Below are 18,761 nucleotides of genomic sequence, written 5' to 3' on the forward strand. Positions count from 1 at the left end.
TCCAGAGGCCCGCTAACGCCTTCCGTAGCGTCCACAGGCCCCCTAACGCTCAGCTCCGGGTCCGCAGGCCCCCTAACGCCTTCCGTAGCGTCCACAGGCCCCCTAACGCCTAGCCCCGGGTCCACAGGCCCCCTAACGCCTTCCGTAGTGTCCACAGGCCCCCTAACGCCAAGCTCCACGTCCACAGGCCCCCTAACGCCCAGCCCCGGGTCCACAGGCCCCCTAACGCCTTACGTAGCGTCCACAGGCCCTCTAACGCCCAACTCCGCGTCCTGAGGCCCCCTAACGCCTTCCGTAGCGTCCACAGGCCCCCTAACGCCCAGCTCTGGATCCACAGGCCCCCTAACGCCCAGGTCCGGGTCCACAGGCTCCCTACGCCTTCCGTAGCGTCCAGAGGCCCCCTAACACCCAGCTCCGGGTCCACAGCCCCCCTAACTCCCAGCTCCGCGTCCTCAGGCCCCCTAACACCTTCTGATGTGTCCACAGGCCCCCTAACGCCCAGCTCCGCGTCCTCAGGCCCCCTAACACCTTCCGTAGCGTCCACAGGACCCCTAACGCCTAGCTCCGCGTCCTCATGCCCCCTAACGCCTTCCGTAGCATCCACAGGCCCCTAACGCCCAGCTCCGCGTCCTCAGGCCCCCTAATGCCTTCCGTAGCGTCCACATCCCCCCTAACGCCCAGCTCCGCGTCCTCAGGCCCCCTAATGCCTTCCATAGCATCCACATCCCCCCTAACGCCCAGCTGCAGGTCCACAGGCCCCCTAATGCCTTCCGTATCATCCACAGGCTCCCTAACACCCAGCTCCACGTCCACAGGGCCCCTAACGCCCAGCTCCGCGTCCACAGGCCCCCTAATGCCTTCCGTAGCGTCCACAGGCCCCCTAACGCCTTCTGCAGCGTCCACTGGCCCCCTAATGCCCAGCTCCGGGTCCACAGGCCCCCTAACGCCTTCTGTAGCATCCACAGGCCCCCTAACGCCCAACTCCGGGTCCAGAGGCCCCCTAACGCCTTCCGTAGCGTCCACAGGCACCCTAACGCCCAGGGGGTTGTACACTGTTGGCTTTTGTTTCTGCTCACTGCTTGGGTAACCTGAACCTGGCTTAATGTTTTACATTCAAAGCTGCAACAACATGGAGAAGCAGCCTGTAGACTGCCAGGCAGACAAGGAGGCCTAGCGAGTCCAAACACAGACCTCACACCCAAAGTAGGGATTTACAGTTCACATGCAGTTGCTGCTGGTTGGGCAGCTTCACAGGCCTTCAGGATCATCCACAGATATGCTTTGCAGGCTGATTCTGATGGTGAGCTCTGGGTTGGTTGGTTTTCTGAAGTCCTTCTCCACCAGTGCACCCACATGAGGTAGCCACAAACAGATCCAAACTGTTCATCATACTATCTATGCGATTAGACCTACTCACAGAGCAGTGAAGCTTGGCTTTATGTTTCTCCCTGGACAGCTCATGCGGAGTACTAATGTCATAAAAAGTAAGAATTTAAAGGGACAGCATTTAAGATGCAGCAGGATCCTGTTTTTATTGAAGGTTTCTGCTATAGGGTTGGTAAATTTCTCTTTGAAATACATTCTCCATGGTAATGCTTATGCAGCAATCAGTTTTTAATAAGTCTATCAGATGCATCATATTTCTCCTTAATAACTTTACCTTTAAGGCAAACTGGAGTCTATTTTTTAAACAAAATGACCGAATTAGTGGATATGGGGTGAGGAAGGGGGATGCTTCCAGGAAGATTATGTGTCTAAAGGTCAAATCCTGTAACCCTTACTCAGATGACCTGGTGAGTAAGTATGGGAACATTTGGCCCTAAGGAAGAAAGTCTTCCCAGAAAAACTGCAGGGAATTGGGTACAAAACATTGCTTCATGGACTGAAAACCGGCAGAAGGAGCCTAAACCAAGGGTAAGACTACACTATAGAGTGCACAGTTGTGGGGATTTGTCTACTAGGGAGTTTGGCTCCATCTTATTTTGAACAATCACAAAAGAGTTGGAGGAGGAGGTTAGAGGTGTAAATAGTGTGTCATTGGAGTTCCCAGGAACAGAAAGGAGGTGTGAACCTGAAGGGAAGGGGAAGAAGACTTTGCACAAAGGGGGCATGGAGAGGGCAGGGATATGACTAGTAAACAGCCTGAGTTTTATCCTGGAGACACATACGAGACATACCTCATGGCAGATGTTTAGGATCTGGCTGTGCTGCTGTGTGAGTCAATGGGAGTAGGACTGGGTCCCTAATGGATGCAAGATGCTGAGCAATCTGCCTAGTCTGTGTGTGTGTCAGGGAGCAGGGAGGTACATTCCACCCCAGAGCTCCACCTGCGGCAGGCCAGCTGTACCTGGCCCCTCTGGCCTTATTCTTAGTCCAAGTACCACAGAAACTTTAGAGGAAATAGGACCTGAGTCTTAAAAGTCTAACAGCTCCCACCCCAGGTTAGCTGCATAAAACTCAGCGTTTCTTCTTCTGAAGAATGAAGAGCTGAGATGAATCTTAGGGCTCAGTGAATCTACGTATTTCATAACTGATGTATAAGCTGTTAAGTCTAACGTGCTCCAGGGCTTTCTGAAGCACGCATAATCCTGAGGGTGTGGAAGAGCGTGTGCTCGGTGGTCTCTGTGAAGTACAAACAGCACAGCCACTCTTCCAGTCGTATGGTAACCTCTGCCTCAGACACCTTCTCTGCAAACTTCAGCAGCAGCAGCACCCTTTTAATCGCTACCCAGTTCCGGAGCAAGACAAGAGTGATTTGGTTCTTGGCAAAGAGCTCCTGGCGTGGTCCCCATAGCAAGACCTGCAGCATGTTCTTTGCTTGTTCGATGGGCACACTCATGCGGGGATCTGGGTGAAGAAGCAGGGTGGCCAGGTTCTGGAGCCCCCATGAATAGATAGACAGGGCTGGGATAGCAGGGAGGTCACCGCTCCTGAATCCTGAGGGCTTCTCCAAGGGGTTGGGCTGATGCAAGATCTCATAGACCAATATGCCTACCTGGAACCCCTCTGCATTTTGGAAGTGAGCCACAGAGAGCCATTTGGGGGCCATGCTGACTCGGTCTGGATCTCGGGCCACAGAAGTAGATGTCTTCTTTCCTATAGCTTTAGAGAAGTTGCTGATGACCAACCTTGGAAGCGACAGCTCTGCAGATGGATCTTTGTCCTGCTGGCCCAGATGAGGAGATGGACACTGCACCAAGAGCAGGTTCTCCATGTGAATGTTGTAGTGAGCAACCTTCTGCTGCTTGAGGTGCTCCAGCCCTGTACACAACTGCAGCAGGAGGAGGCAAGCCAGGCGTTCATAGTGCCCAGGCCTGGAGCTGTGGAGATCTCGTGATCCCTTCACAAAATCAGCCAGGGTTTGATAAGGAACCTCAGGAGAGATGGCCACTTGGTTAAGAGAAAGGGATGCACTGGTAGAAACAGCTTCCTCATGTTCTCCAGGACAGAAATGACCCAGCTTCTGAGGCCTTTTCACTGGCATGAGGTCCTTAGGGAGGGAATCAACGAAGTAGCCAAACACTTGCTGAATGTTGAAATGAGCCCCTACAGACATCTGTACAGAGAGACTGCAGGGATGGGATTTATGGACCTGTTAGGGCAAGAACCAGCAATGCTCAGTCAGCCGAACGTGATAAAGAGAACACAATCAATCAATATAGGCTTGAAAACTTCCAGGGTCACACCAGCCAAGGCACTGTTGCAGTCACTTAACAAAGCAGTGTGATTCCCAGTTGGCCACAGAATTCAGGGCAGATCTGCTGCACACATTGGAGACATCTTGATGCACAAATTAGGTCTGACATGCAGTATAACACAGGGGGACTATGTTGTGGGAGGGAGACTCCTGTCTCTTGCTAGAAAGGGAAATAACCAATTAGAGTCATGCTCTGCAGCTGGAGGGTGATTAACTAATTTGCCTTCTGGTCAGAGGGGTGATGCTAGCTAAGGTCCCTTTGGCACCTGGGCTTTCAAGGAGCTAATGGAGCTCAGTTGAGAGGAGGAAGGAATGTTCTCTCTCTGAGGAAGGCTAGACTCCTCTGCAGAAACACAGGGAATAAGTAGCTCAGGCTCCTGTGGATGGGGACCCACAGACAGCAGCAGCCATAGGCTCCTGTGGGGGAAGTCTTGAACTAGAGCCTGTAAGGAGCAGGGAAGATTCCTAGCAGAAGCTGCCAGAGTCCCTGAGGAAGGAAGGCAGTGAGGGAAAGCCTCCTAAGACAAAAACCAACAGAGAAGGAGCACCGCAGGAGTAGGTTTGGCTCCCCTGGGGAAGGGCCTGAGGTAGGGACAGGAAAGGCAGAGCCTGAAAGGACAGGAAGAGTTATTAGTCCAGCCCAGAAGGGAGAAGCTAGAGGCTTGGGAACCTTAAAGGGGGGCTGTTTTAAGCACCAGCTGTGGAGAAATAGCACAAGGATGCTTGAGAGGAAGGAAATGTCCCAAGGAAAAAGCAGCGTGTCTGAAGAAGCACTTAATGCAGTAACTCCTCACTTAAAGTTGTCCCGGTTAATGTTGTTTCATTATGTTGCTGATCAATTAGGGAACATGCTTGTTTAAAGTTGTGCAGTGCTCTTTTCTGGCAGGGGATTGGTCCTGCTTTGAGCAGGGGGTTGGACTAGATACCTCCTGAGGTCCCTTCTAACCCTGAGATTCTATGATTCTAACATCATTTGGCAGCTGCCGGCTTTGTTGACTGCTTGCAGGAAGAGCAGCCTGTTGCAACTAGCTGGTGGGGGCTTGGAACCAGGGTGGACTGGGAGCCCCTCTGTCAGCTCCCTGCTCCCCTAAGTTCCCTGTGCTGCAGTCGCCCAGCAGGCTATCAATTGCCGGCAGTTCAGCTCTCTCTCCCCCCACTGCCATGTGCTGCTCCTGCCCTCTGCCTTGGAGCTGCTCCCAGAGACTCCTGCTTGCTGTGCAGGGAGGAAAGGGGGCGATAATGTCATGGTGTCCCCCTCCTCCCTGCTCCTGCACCCTGCTTACCTCTTCTCCATATAGAGCAGGGAGGGGACACGGAGGGAGAGAGACAGAGAGAGCTTGGGGCAGCAGCTGCTGTCTCAACTTCCTGATCCACTGACAAACAATGCAATTAAGAGTGAGATAGCTTACTTAAAGGGGCAGTGTGCATCTCTCCCCCCCCACACAAGGTGTGTGTCTGTCTCTGTCTGCTATGCTGTCTCCCCTCCCTCGTGTTCGTGCTGCCTTGTGTGAGAGGCTACATTAGCCACAATGTGTTAGCCCTTGAGGGCTCAGCCAGAGCTAGTTCATCATTCAGCAGTAAGGCATTCCCTGGGAAATAGCCTTCCCTCTGACTCCACCATCTCAACCAAACTTCACAATCATCATAGCTGTGAACAGTATTAAACTGTTTGTTTAAAACATATACTGTGTATATATCTATAGCATATATAGTTTTTTGTCTGGTGAAAAAAATTTCCCTGGAACCTACCCCCCCGCCCCCATTTACATTAATTCTTATTGAGAAATTGGATTCGCTTAACATCATTTTGCTTAAAGTCACATTTTTCAGGAACATAACTACAACGTTAAGTGAGGAGTTACTGTACAGGCATGTTCCCAGGTGGGGAATCCACAGCGGAGGGCAGGGAGCCTGGGTTCCTCTGCCAGCCCCTGAGGAAGGGGGCATGCAAGCCCAATGTAAGGAATATTGAGCCCAGGGTGGGGATGAAGCCTTGGCCCAAAGGGAAGGCCAAGAAGGGGAACTGAAGGTTCCTTTGTATGGGGACATTTTGGGAACTTTCAGTTGGACCTTCTGGATCCCCTGCAAGGGTTTAAATGTGTATCTGACTTAGTGGAGGGCCAAGCCATGGAAGACCCAGTGAGAAGCAGCAGCCAGCGGGAGGTGCTGGAGCCAAGGTTAAAAGCAATGTTACACCCTGACCCAAGGGGGCACCCCTTCCCACACCATTACAGAGGCCTTAATCAACCATGAAGTATGTTACTAGTCCAGCGGTGATTCAAGTGCATTTGCAGCCATTAACCTATTCTTTGAATCCCTGCTCAAGGCTCCCTTCCACAGGGATACCTTTAGAGCATAGCCAGCTAATAACGGTTAGCCAGGGGGCAAGCGGAAGTGTCTGCTCCTGAGATCCAAGGGTATGTCTGCACTGGAATATAAGACCCATGGCAGGAGTGGGGCTGGCCTGGGTCAGCTGACTCTGGATCATGGGGCTGTAAAAATCCAGTATAGATGTTTGGCCTGAGCCTTATGAGCGTGAGTCAGCTCATCCAAGCCAGCTCCCCGTGTTTAATTGCTGTGTAGACATCCGCTTAGAGCAGGGGTGGGCAAACTATGGCCCACGGGCTGGATCCGGCTAGCGGGATTGCCATCCCCGCGCTGCTCCCAGAAGCGGCTGGCACCACATCCCTGCGACCCATGGATGAGAGGGGGAAGAGGAGGAGGGGGGAGTACAGAGGGCTCAGCGCACTGTCCTCGCCTGCAGGCATCGCCCCCTGCAGCTGCCATTGGCTGGGAACAGAGAACCACAGCCAATGGGAGCTTCAGGGGAGGTACCTGCAGGTGAGGGCAGCGCACGGAGCCCTCTTCCCACCTCACCCCCAGGGGCTGCAGGGACGTGGTGCTGGCCGCTTCCGGGAGCAGCGCGGGACCAGGGCAGGCAGGGAGCCTGTCTTATCCCCGATGCACACTGCTGCCACCCCAGAGCCGCTCAAGGTAAGCGGCACCAGGCCAGAGCCTGAAAGCCTGCCCTGAGCCCCTTGCTGCATCCTTCCTGCACCCCACACCCAACCCCCTGCCCTGAGTGCCCTCCCACACTCTGCACCTCTCCTGCACCCCAACCCCCTTCCCTGAGTCCCCTGCTGCACCCCGCACCCCTCCTGCACCCCAACCCCTTGCCCTGAGCCTCTTCCTGTGCATCGAACCCTCTCCCACACCCCACACTCCGTCCCACACCCCAGCTGCCTGCCTCAGCCCTACATTCATGGTCTTGCAAGCAATTTCCCCATCCAGATGTACCCTTGGGCCAAAAAGTTTGCCCACCCCTGCCTTAGAGTCACTCCATCCACCCTCCCTCAGCCCCTTCTATTTGCTTCTTCTCCCTGTTCCTACTTACCCACTTAGTCTGTAAGGCCCAGATCTTCAACGGTATTTAGGTGCCTAACTCCGACTGGCGTTGCTGAATTCAGCAGGGGATTGGGAATTGCACAGCAATGTTAATTGATGGGACCCTGGAACATTTCTAGCTTGTACTGATTGTTTTGGGATTTTTTTGTTTGTTCTCTGGTTTCAATAGCAGTTGGGTGCCCAGATACCTGGGGGGAGCAGTTGGAGGGAGGTTCGCCTTCCTCTGCAGCATGGAGCACAGGACATTTGCAGGTTTAAACTAGTGTAAATGGTGAATCCTCTGTGACTTGAAGTCTTTAAACCATGATTTGAGGACTTGAGGAACTCAACCACTCCTGAAACAGACCCCTGACCTCTGGCTAAGTGTGACCTGCAGTGTGTAAGATGTCAGACTAGATGATCACAATGGTCCCTGTTGACCTTAAAGTCTATGAGTCTGTGAGACCTGAGCCTTACAGACTAAATGGACAAGTAGTCACAGGGAGAAGCAGCAAATAGATGGGGTGAGGGCAGGTGAATGGAGCGACTCCAATCAGATCATGGGTTTTAGCAGACTAATTGTGTGCACACATCAGAGAACAAAATCAATCAGTGCAGGCTAAAAATGTTGCAAGGTCACATCTGCCGACGCAGTGCTGTGATCAATTAACATTGCTGTGCGATTCCTGGACCACTGCAGAATTCAGTGAAATCTAGGGGTCTTGGCTGCCTAAATACATTTAGGCCCAGATGCTCAAGCTCTTTGGGGCAAGGAATATTTCCCCCTGAGTGTGATCAGGCCTAGCACCAGGGGACCTCCAGGTGCTACTGTAATATACAAGGGGATGATGATGATAGGATGCAGCACACGGCCAGCTACCACCTTCATCTCTAGTAACATTGGGTTTGGAAGAAACTTGCCTTATGGGAAGGCTAATATTGCCCACTGTGACCTGCTCTGTTGGCTCCAAGTCTCTGGGCAAGTTGCCAGCTCAGCTCCTGGCCAGACACAGGTTGGAGGTCCCCAGTCCAGCCTCTGGCTCTGTTAACAACTCCAGCGGAGCATGGGGTGGGGGGCAGCTTTGGAGCATTGCGCTGGGAGCTGCGGCTGAGCCTGTCAGTCTGTTGATTCCTATCTGGAGTTTCCGGTGCCTGGTCCCACAGCGGAATCCCACCTAACCCTTCCCTGTTGTCTCTTCTCTGAACTGAACAGAGAAGAGGAAGAAGTATTGGGGGAAGGGGCAGGGAGGGCACATGAACTGAGTTCACTTCATTTCAGGGCTATAAACTTTTGGCATCAACAGATGCAACCAGGGCCAGCTTTAGGAGGTGCGGGGCCCAATTCAAACAGTTTTTATGGGGTCCGGGCAGGGATGACTAAAAAAAAAAACCCACACGTAAGAAAGTATGTGGGGCTTGTACTCACCGGGCGGTGCTCCAAGTCTTTGGCGGCACTTAGGTGGCGGGTCGTCCACTCGCTCCAGGTCTTCAGCGGCACTGAAGGACCCACCGCCAAAGTGCCGCTGAAGACTCGAAGCAAGCGAAGGACCCGCTGCCAAAGTGCGGCTGAAGACCCGGAGCACCGCCAGGTGAGTAAAAATTAAAAAGGCGCCTCTAGCCAGGGAAGGGATTCTCACTGGGCGCGGGGCCCTCTTAGGTGCGGGGCCCGATTCGGGGGAATTGGTGGAATAGACCTAAAGCCGGCCGTGGGTGCAACAGATTCATGGGGTCTGATCTGTCCCTGGTGGAAGCCAGTGTTGTTCCTCCAGGGATGAACTTGGCTTGAGGCAGCTAAGTCAGATGACAGCAGGCAGGATGCATGAGAATCACACTGCAGGAGCGTCCACCTGCCCCACCACCCTGATACCTAGCCTTGGAGAGCATCGTAAATGCTTGTGAAATTTTCCTGGTTGTTTCCAGTGAGCTGCCGAGAACGTGCGACTTGGCTCGGCCATTAACGCTAGGCATCAAAACGTGGGCTGCTATTCCCAGACCTGGGGTGTTCAGTGTGTGATGAAGGCTGCACTGGGTCTCACTCCAAGCTGTTACCCCGGACTGTTAGGCCAGGCTGTGACCACATTTTCTCGCGTCAGGCTGCAGGCAGGCGATGTGATTGCAGTGTGTGTGGACGTATCCAAGCTAGTTTGATCGTGCTAGCTCGCTAACACTAGCAGGGTAGCTGCAGTAGCACAGGCTAGCTGCCCAAGGACGATGCCACCTAGGATCCTGGGCATGGACTGGGGGGCTAACCTGGGCCACAACCTGTGTCACTGTGGCTATGCTGCTATTGATGGAACCAGCTGGGGTACATCAACCCGTGCTGCAGTCATGCCTCCCCATTGCAGTGTAAATATACCCTGACTCCCTTTGCCCCAGGCTGCCTTCCAGCACCTGCTGCTGGCTGATATCACTGCAGCCTGTTGGGCCAGGTTTTCACGTGTTCAGTGCCCAGAACTGGGGCTCTACTCCCTGAAAACGGCCCATCATCTGCTGAGGTCTGAGTTGCAGGTCCTCTCGGCTAACCCCAGAGCCTCCCCACTGAACCCCAAGTCTGATTATCTTGGTTCCAGTCTCTGCTTTGCCTGGAACCCCCCATTAGCATGGGTGATGCTCCTGGTGAAAAGACACCACTACCCTCCAGGATGGCTGTAAATGATATGGGATTCCCCTTCACACACACACGCACCCCGCCCGAGCTGGATCAGCCTGTCTTTGCTGGGGGGAACCAACTAGCCACACCCCTCCACTCTTCACTCTAACACTATCTGATCCCCCTTGGAGGCCAAGAACAACTGGCTGGATAACACAACACAGACAATAATGGACAAAGAAAGTCCACCGAGGGGCCTGTATGCCTGAGGAGTTTGGGGATTCGGCTCTGCACCCTTTCATCTCTAGTTCAACTCCATCCCAGGTCAGTTGTAACTGAAACTCATCCTGCACTCAGGTCAAACTGCCACTGGGGACGGTGGAAGGGGGGTAGAGGGCTTCCTGGGGCACCTTTGCCCAGCAGTATGGACTCGTTCATGTTGCGACATTGAAAATCAAGACCATCTGTCAACTCATTATAAGGGAAAAGCGTCACTGGTTTTTTATGATCCTTTTGAGAACCATGTAAAGAATCACTGATGCCTCCCCAAAAGGTCTGGGGAGCATCTGACTGGGTCTTTCTGATACAGCATGAGCTTCTGATTGCTCCAGCTGATCTTTTGGTCTTCCGTACTGGGGTGGTGGCACGAAAAGTGGAGCGTGGTTCATCTTCTCCTGCTGCCACGCCTCCCCCCAGCAGTGACAAACTGCTGCTGGGCCCCAGCACAGCTGACTGCCATGGCAATCCTGAGGAAGTCACCAATAGCAGATTTTCACCATAAAATCAATCAATCACCCTTCCCCATTGATCGCAAAGCACTTGCACTAGGGTGGGATCAGAATCGTAACCTCCATTTTAGAGAGGCAGTAACTTCTCCAAGGTCACCCAGTGCATCAGAACCCAACTTTCCTGATACCTAGGCCTGTCTAACCCAATAGACCATACTGTCTAATCCCCACACCTAACTAGTAAGGAGCAGCAAGGGATGAGCTCCTTGGGACCAGAAATCTATTTTTCATTGAGATTGTCAGACTTTGTGGTGGTGGTGGTGAGCTGCACGGATCAGGGCTGCCCTGACTCAGGTCTTTCCCCATCTCTAATATTTATGGTTACCTTGGCTGCGAATATTTGCTGGGCTTGCTCAGAGGCACAGGAAACACGATAATACCAGGCGTCTCCTGTTTCACAACATGGCTCCTTGTCTAAGAGTGTGAAATCTGCCCACTTCTTTCCTGCAAGCTCTGCTCCCGTCAGCTGCTGCTCCTCCTCCTTTCCGCCCAGGATCTCCTGTGCCCGTGCCGTGAGATGGATCAAAGACGCCAGGTGGCACCCCATCATCTTCTCATAGACGTTGGCCGTGCTCGCCAGGTCCTCGAAGAAGTGGGCGAGCTCCCCATCGGGAGTGGTGAACGTCAGTTCTTCCGTGGTGATGTGCCCGGGGACAGGGACAGGGTGAGCTTTACGCAGGGCGTCCCAGGGCTCAGATTCACCCAGGCTTTGGGACTTAGGCAAGTATCTTTCAGGGCTGCAGAGAAGTCCTTCCGTCGACTCAGAGTAGCTGCGGCTGCCTCCCCTGCTGTGAGTGGAGACTTCATACAGGGTGTTGTGGACAGAGTGCGGTGTGGGGAAGTGGGCACTCTTGCACGGGTAGTAGTGATGAGTCTGCATCTCGGGCAAGGACCTGGTTCTGCTGAGCTGCTTTTTTGGCAGGGGTGGAGGGAGAGGATCACAGCTAGCCTCAGACATGGGCTTTTCAGGTGACTCCCCTCGGCATGCCTTGGCTGGCACCAAGTGTGCTCGCATTTCCCCTGCATGAGAATAACAATTACAGGTTTACACAGCCACCACTTCCAACCTCAAGATGCTTCCCAGGTGCTCAGTAAGTCTGCAAGGGCCTACACTGGGCAGCTCCAGTCTGCATCCCTGGCCTCGGTCCCCCAACCCCAATAGGTCCTTCACCTGGAAGCATCTCTGATCCATCTTCCCTGCTGCCTCTTCTATCTGCAATGCACCTTCCAGAGCAACTGGCCTCATCTCCACCACCACATTCTGATCCTTCCTTTGCGCTCACTGCTGCCTGCTAGCCTACAAGCTGCGAGATGGCAAGGGATGCCCAGGGTTCAGACGGGGGATGGAGGAGCTGTGGCATGGGGGCATTTCCAGGGAGGGGTCATGGCTGGGTGGCAACTCTCAGCTTGCAGGACAGCTCACAGTTAGTGCCAGCATGTTGACACCCAGTCAAATCCAGGGGTTAATTTGCCCCCCTTGTTGTCCCACTGACCCTGAGAGAGCAATTATTGTTCACCCTCCTGCACCTCTCCAGGTACAAAAGGCCTAACTCCCCCTGCGAAATCACCAGCCCCACCCTGAGCTTTTCCTCTGGACGGCACTGAAGTACTGACCAGGACTCAGAGCTGGAGGGCTAAAGTAAGAGGGAAGAACCACAACTGCATGGGAGGCCAGATTGTCAAGTGCTCGGTGTGATCCAGTCCTCAGTGTGTGTTATGGGCCCTCTGTGCCTAATCCACAAGGGATACGAGTCGGTTACAGGCCCTAACTAAACAGCTTCGGCTCAGGCTGTAGCAATGCATGCATCGCTCTCGCCAAGTTCCCGGTTCGATCCCTACCGTGTCGGCCAAGAGAGCGACCATCATGCGCAGCATCCCACGTTCACCCCCTGGGCCAAGCTCGTGGGAAAACCTGGCCAACAGCTGCTAGCCGCACCCAGCTCTGCGCCAGTGAGTTGGTGGCCCAGTTCCCTCTGAGTTCTGCTGAAGGCCACTCACCTATGTTGCTGTAAATGAGATCTCCCTGGGCTCTGTGCTGGGCAGAGCTGCCAGCCCCTGCGGCCTGCATTGGTGAGGGCGGCTCAGCAGAGCCAGGCAAGCTGAGCTGAGAGCTGCTTGTTCTTCTGGCTGGGATGAGATCTCTGTAGGGAGGGAAGGGGAGGTTAGGCCAAACTCCCAGCAAAGTTTCCTCCATTTTCTGCCAGCAAAAGAGAAACTAAAGAAAAGAGGAAGCGGGTGATGCTCGAGGGCCTCCAGTTTGCAAAGGGGCCTGAAAGTCTGCCAGCTTTGCCATTGTCTGTGCTGCTTCTCGGCAGTAGATGGCAGCATAGGCACAAATTCCAAGGCGGGAGAGGGAATATCTCTGACTAGGGGGACCAGATGTCCCAATTTTATAGGGACAGTCCCGATTTTTGGGTCTTTTTCTTATATAGGATCCTATTACCCTCCACCCCCATCCGAATTTTTCACATTTGCTGTCTGGTCACCCTATTTCTGACTCAGAGACCTTAAGGTCAGAAGGGGCCATCGTGATAATCTATTCTCTGACTTCCTGCACGTTGCAGGCCACAGCGCCTCACTCAGGACCAACATGTGCTGGTGAAAGAGACGAGCTTCCAAGCTTGAGTAAGGGAAGTTGGCCAATAACAGATATTGCTCCACCTGCCTTTTCTCGCCAATATCCTGGGACTAGCCTGGCTCCAACAACTCTGCTTAAAGGCAGAGCCCCGCAGAGCGCTCAGGCTGGAGTGGGACATTCTCTAACCCAGCTTTTTCATAGAATCATAGAATCTCAGGGTTGGAAGGGACCTCAGGAGGTACCTCGTCCCACCCCCTGCTCAAAGCAGGACCAACCCCAACTAAATAATCCCAGCCAGGGCTTTGTCAAGCCTGACCTTAAAAACCTCTAAGGAAGGAGATTCCACCACCTCCCTAGAGAACCCATTCCAGTACTTCACCACCAGCCTAGTGAAATAGTGTTTCCTAATATCCAACCTAGACCTACACCACTGCAACTTGAGACCATTACTCCTTGTTCTGTCATCAGATATCACTGAGAACAGTCTAGATCCATCCTCTTTGGAACCCCCTTTCAGGTAGTTGAAAGCAGCTATCAAATCCCCCCTCATTCTTCTCTTCTGCAGACTAATAATTTGCTTTCTCATTCACACACTTTTCATAGGGCGCTACAGTCATGCATCCTGATCCATACTTCTGTTACCCTCTCCCCTCACTGTGCAGGGGATATTTGTGTGCATCTCTGGGGTTGAATCCAGGCCATTAGCAGACCCTGGAAGGGTGGCCTTGTTTTCTCCTCTGCCCCCTCCCGTGGACGGACTCCGGGTGGGTGTATCGCAGGCTGGGAGCATACTGAAGGTGGACACATGGGAAGACCCAGTCACGTCCATACAGTTACAGCAGCACCTCGAATCAGTGTGCAAGTCAGACTACTGCCATAGGGAGGGGACCAAGGTAGGTCTGGAGTCCTGAAATGTCACGTGACTGGGAGCAGTCCCTCATCAGCCTTCCTGTGCGTGCCACACCCTTATTAAATGGGTGAAGGGACCCCTGGGAGCAATGAGCTCTAGAGGGCTCTAAATGTCCCAACAAAATACTCAGGTTTGGAGGGGAAGCTGGCTGTAGAAAATCAGATTGCGAGAGGAGGGGGCCCTCTGCAGCCTGGGGAGGAGTGGGACGAGTAACAGGAAGGCGTGTTCTGGGCTGAGAGTCAAGACTTTTCAGGTGGTTGCTAGAGAGAGCAAAATACAGAAGCCAGATCCCTTCCCTGGATCAGAGCCAGAGTCTCTGGCAGTTTCAGTTCCTAGCCCCACCCTGTTATGGCTATGGTTATAACTGGGGACTTTTCAAGGAAGCCAGCAGTTTGTTGGGCCTTGTTTGTTTTTAACAAACCTTAAATCCTGCAAACACTTCTCCACATGCTGGGCCAGATCCACCCCCCTGGGGAAGCCCAGGGGATTGCACTAGGGATCAGGTTGGCCCCTTTATTTTTTTTTTGTTTTTTGAAAGCACCAGATAATGGAAGAGCCTTTTAAATGAGTCCTTATTTGACTCTGGGCTCACCAGGCCACCTCCAAGCTGTTCCTTGGCTGGCTCCGTAATTGACTTTCCACCAGGTCATTGCTGCGGCCCCCGCACTGCCTGAGCGCTTCGTGCAAACAGCTCCCACCGGGGGAAGTTTTGCAAGAGGAATTGAAGTGAGATGCTTTACTAGAGCAGGGGAAGTGTGATCAGGGCTGTTAAACCACAGATGGCAACGGGGCTTTTAGCAGCCACCGGCTCCCCATGGGGTGGAGGCTCCCTGCACATTAACCAGACGTCTTCCTGAAAATTCTGTGTGTGGGGAAAGGAGCAGGTGCTGCAGCAGAGGCACATTTTGGGGCAGTTTGTCGAAAGGGGAGAGTATGGGATGGGGAGCCATTAACTTGGAGCATGATCTTGGACACATCTGTTCACCTCTCTTCTTCCCCTCCACGCCCCACCACCCAAAAAAATCTGTGAAATGGTAGGGTTGATGCTGCTTTACCTTCTGGGGGTGCTTGTGAGAATTGCTGAAGGTTAGTAGAATGGTGTAGAGCAGTGGTTCTCAACCAGGGCTCCGGGGAGGGTGACCAGTCAGCAAGTGTGAAAAATCGGGACAGGGGGTGGAGGGTAACAGGAACCTATTTAAGAAAAAGACCCAAAAATCGGGACTGTCCCTATAAAATCGAGACATCTGGTCACCCTAGGTCTGGGGCCCCCTAGGGGGCTGTGAGCAGGATTCAGGGGGCCCGCCAAGCAGGACTGGTGTTAGACTCGCCGAGGCCCAGTGCAGAAAGCCCTGAGCCCTGCCATCAGGGGCTGAAGCAGAAGTCTGAGTAACTTGGCTTCACAGGGGCCCCTGTGGCATGAGGCCCCAGGCAATTGCCCTGCTTGCTACCCCTTAACACCAGCCCTGGCTTTTACATGCAGAAAACAGGTGTTGTGGCACAGGTTGAGAAGGTTGAGACCCCCTGGTGTAGAACATGATCTGGGCAGGCTCCTGTTGGTCCATGTGCCGTGGTCCAGCAGCACTCCTGGACTTGCAAACATTCATGGACCCCTGTGTGCACATGTGTGTATACTACGGGCCTGTGCACATGCCCTATCCCTGCGTGCTACAAGATTTCCTCTGCAACTGTTTCTCCCCTGTTTTAGCTGTGCACGTCGCTCGACAGCTTAGTCCTTCACCTCCATTTCATCCCAGATGTTTAACCTCCAGAGGTTGCTGAGCAGGAGGCTCAGGGCCTGGGACAGGAGGGGAGGGGAGGGTGCTTCCTGCGAAATATTAGCCATGCAGATTCCTAGACGGGGCTTTGCAGAGCAGGCCTCGGAGCTTGGCTGAGGAGAAGGATGCTGGAGACAGCAAGCTGCTCCTAGTTTATGGGGGCTACCACCACCCCGTGAGCTGATAAGGAGCTCCCATTAGCCAGGTTCATTCTAGGATGAAACTCGTGCCCCTGGAATCAAAAGGACGTGGCAGGGATTTTTCAGTCTCCTAACGGATCCTTAGGTCCTTCACGTCCTGTGCATCAGTGGGCTGGGCTGGAAAAGCTGGGAAGGATGATCCCAATGGCTCTTAGAACTCTCCCACCCCCACTGTTCAAACTGCACGGTAGAGCAGGGACTCAGAGCCTCCAGCTCGCCGATTTCAATCCAGGCTGAGCAGTTGGCAGTGTCCACAGGCAGCTGCTCTGAGAGCTCTGTGATGTGAGTTTGGGCGTGTAGCCTCCCCAGTGGACATGTGTCCAAATCACCAAACTTCCCTGCTGAACTCAGCAGGCCTGAGTTAGACAGCACCCAGAGGGAGGGATTCACTTCATCCCCATCACAGAAATCATGGCGAATCCGCAACCCAAAACCCAGCCACTGACTTGCTTTGTGATCCTCAGTATGTCACTTAACCTCTTTGTGCCTCAGCTTCCCATTGTCTTCCCAGTGAGATCAGTCAGCCCATGGAACAGATTTGGAGTTCAGTGGTGTCCAGGTGCAGGGTTCAGATTTGCTCGTTCATAGAGAGAGGTGCTAGTACCAACATTTGGATAAAGGTTGGGGGCTGGAATTTGACAACCCCAAAGTTTAGGGATATTTGAGTCTGAGGTTCTGGTCCACACCCCGTTCTGGTCTTTTCGATCTCTAACCCTTTGTGATCTCACTGCAAACACCTTTCTTCCCCCTTCCCTCTGCCTCTCTGCTCTTATTGATTCCTGAAGTTATTGGGCTCGAATGCAGTGATTAGGTGAAATTCTCAGGGCTTTGCTATGCAGGAGATCAGACTAGATTATCAAAACGGTCCCTTCTGGCCTTGAAAATCTACAGATTAACTTTGGGGACCTGGGAGATGCCAGGCCTCAGAAGCATTAGTACAGCAGGAAAATCTGTTACCTTTGTGTTTTCCCTGGGAGAGGTGGGGGCGCCGCTGGCTCCGACTCCGGCATGTCCTTCCTTTCCGAAACCATCCTTGTGGTGAGTGGATCATCTCTTTGGCCAGCGCTCTGATTCCCATCACCTTCTCTTTCTGGGCTTGTTTGCTGGGGCAGCAGGAGTGGGGCTGCGCGGCTATCAGACATCGGGAAGGCTTTGAAGCTGCGGCAGAACTCTTGCTGCAGGGAGAAGTGGCTGAGGCTGGGGCTGCAGTGGGGAATGGGCTTTCACAGCACTTGGTATAACCACAGTGCTTACAGGAGGATGTTCTGTCAAACTACGTTTCAAAACATCTTGCAGGGCTAAACTAAGCCGTGGGTTAAACTCATCCTTGGTGTCGCTGTGAGGGCAATGGAATTACACCAGGAACAAATCTGTCCCCACTAATTTACATTTCCTTCCTTATCTGTATTGCTTGCGACACCTTACGCTATTATAAACCAGAGAGTGTTACAAAGCTACTTCCTAGGCGTGCAGTTTGTTTATTCATAGAATCATAGACTATCAGGGTTGGAAGGGACCTCAGAATGGCATCTAGTCCAACCCCCTGCTCAAAGCAGGACCAACCCCAACTAAATCATCCCAGCCAGGGCTTTGTCAAGCCTGACCTTGAAAAGCTCTAAGGAAGGAGATTCCACCATCTCCCTAGGAACCCATTCCAGTGTTTCACCATCCTCCTAGGGAAATAGTGTCTCCTAATATCCAACCTAGACCTCCCCCACTGCAACCTGAGACCATTGCTCCCTTGTTCTGTCATCTGCCACCACTGAGAACAGCCGAGCTCCATCCTCTTTGGGGAATCCCCTTCAGGTAGTTGAAGGCTTTTATCAAATCCCCCCTCACTCTTCTCTTCTGCAGACTAAATAAGCCCAGTTCCCTCAGCCTCTCCTGGTAAGTCATGTGCCCCAGCCCCCTAATCATTTTCATTGCCCTCCGCTGGACTCTCTCCAATTTGTCCACATCCTTTCTGTAGTGGGGGGCCCAAAACTGGATGCAGTACTCCAGATGTGGCCTCACCAGTGCCGAATAGAGGGGAATAATCACTTCCCTCGATCTGCTGGCAATGCTCCTACTAATGCAGCCCAATATGCCGTTAGCCTTCTTGGCAACAAGGGCACACTGCTGACTCATATCCAGCTTCTCATCCACTGTAATCCCCAGGTCCTTTTCTGCAGAACTGCTGCTTAGCCAGTCAGTCCCCAGCCTGTAGCAGTGCATGGGATTCTTCCTGTCCTAAGTGCAGGACTCTGCACTTGTCCTTGTTGAACCTCATCAGATTTCTTTTGGCCCAATCCTCCAATTTGTCTAGGTCACTCTGGACCCTATCCCTACCCTCCAGCATATCTACCTCTCCCCCAGCTTAGTGTCATCTGCGAACTTGCTGAGGGTGCAATCCATCCCATCATCCAGATCATTAATGAAGATGTTGAACAAAACCAGCCCCAGGACCGACCCCTGGGGCACTCCGCTTGATACAGCTGCCAACTAGACATTGAGCCATTGATCACTACCTGTTGAGCCCAACAATCTAGCCAGCTTTCTATCCACCTTATAGTCCATTCATCCAATCCATACTTTTTTAACTTGCTGGCAAGAATATACTGTGGGAGACCATATCAAAAGCTTTGCTAAAGTCAAGATATATCATGTCCATCCACTGCTTTCCCCATATCCACAGAGCCAGTTATCTCATCATAGAAGGCAATCAGGTTGGTCAGGCATGACTTGCCCTTGGTGAATCCATGTTGACTGTTCCTGATCACCTTCCTAGTCAGTGAGGCAACGAAAAATTAAGAGGGGGTGCACATGATTCCAAGTCAGTGAGGCAACGAAAAATTAAGAG

At 52.9% G+C, this 18,761-nt stretch overlaps 1 protein-coding gene across 1 annotated transcript; it reads right to left on the reverse strand.

The window, feature by feature from the left end:
- Window positions 1–1,523: 1,523 nt before the first annotated feature.
- Window positions 1,524–17,126, reverse strand: PEAK3 (PEAK family member 3). The gene is made up of 4 exons (XM_032775202.2): window positions 16,880–17,126; window positions 12,458–12,600; window positions 10,785–11,479; window positions 1,524–3,592 (listed from the first exon to the last, which is right to left on the reverse strand). The coding sequence occupies exons 1-4, from the start codon at window positions 17,062–17,064 to the stop codon at window positions 2,552–2,554; spliced, it is 2,064 nt and encodes a 687-aa protein (XP_032631093.1). The 5' UTR covers window positions 17,065–17,126; the 3' UTR covers window positions 1,524–2,551.
- Window positions 17,127–18,761: the final 1,635 nt, after the last annotated feature.

This window comes from Chelonoidis abingdonii, chromosome 11, assembly GCF_003597395.2.
Source record: "Chelonoidis abingdonii isolate Lonesome George chromosome 11, CheloAbing_2.0, whole genome shotgun sequence".
NCBI classification, from domain to species: Eukaryota; Metazoa; Chordata; order Testudines; family Testudinidae; genus Chelonoidis; species Chelonoidis abingdonii.

What these genes read in the sequence shown, in the direction of transcription:
- PEAK3 (XM_032775202.2), bottom strand. Translation starts at nt 17,064, where the DNA reads ATGTCTGATAGCCGCGCAGCCCCACTCCTGCTGCCCCAGCAAACAAGC. An exon ending in CTCCCAGGGAAAACACAAAG is followed by an intron (nt 12,601 to 16,879) that starts GTAACAGATTTT and finishes CCCTCCCTACAG; the next exon opens with AGATCTCATCCCAGCCAGAA. An exon ending in TCTCATTTACAGCAACATAG is followed by an intron (nt 11,480 to 12,457) that starts GTGAGTGGCCTT and finishes ATTCTCATGCAG; the next exon opens with GGGAAATGCGAGCACACTTG.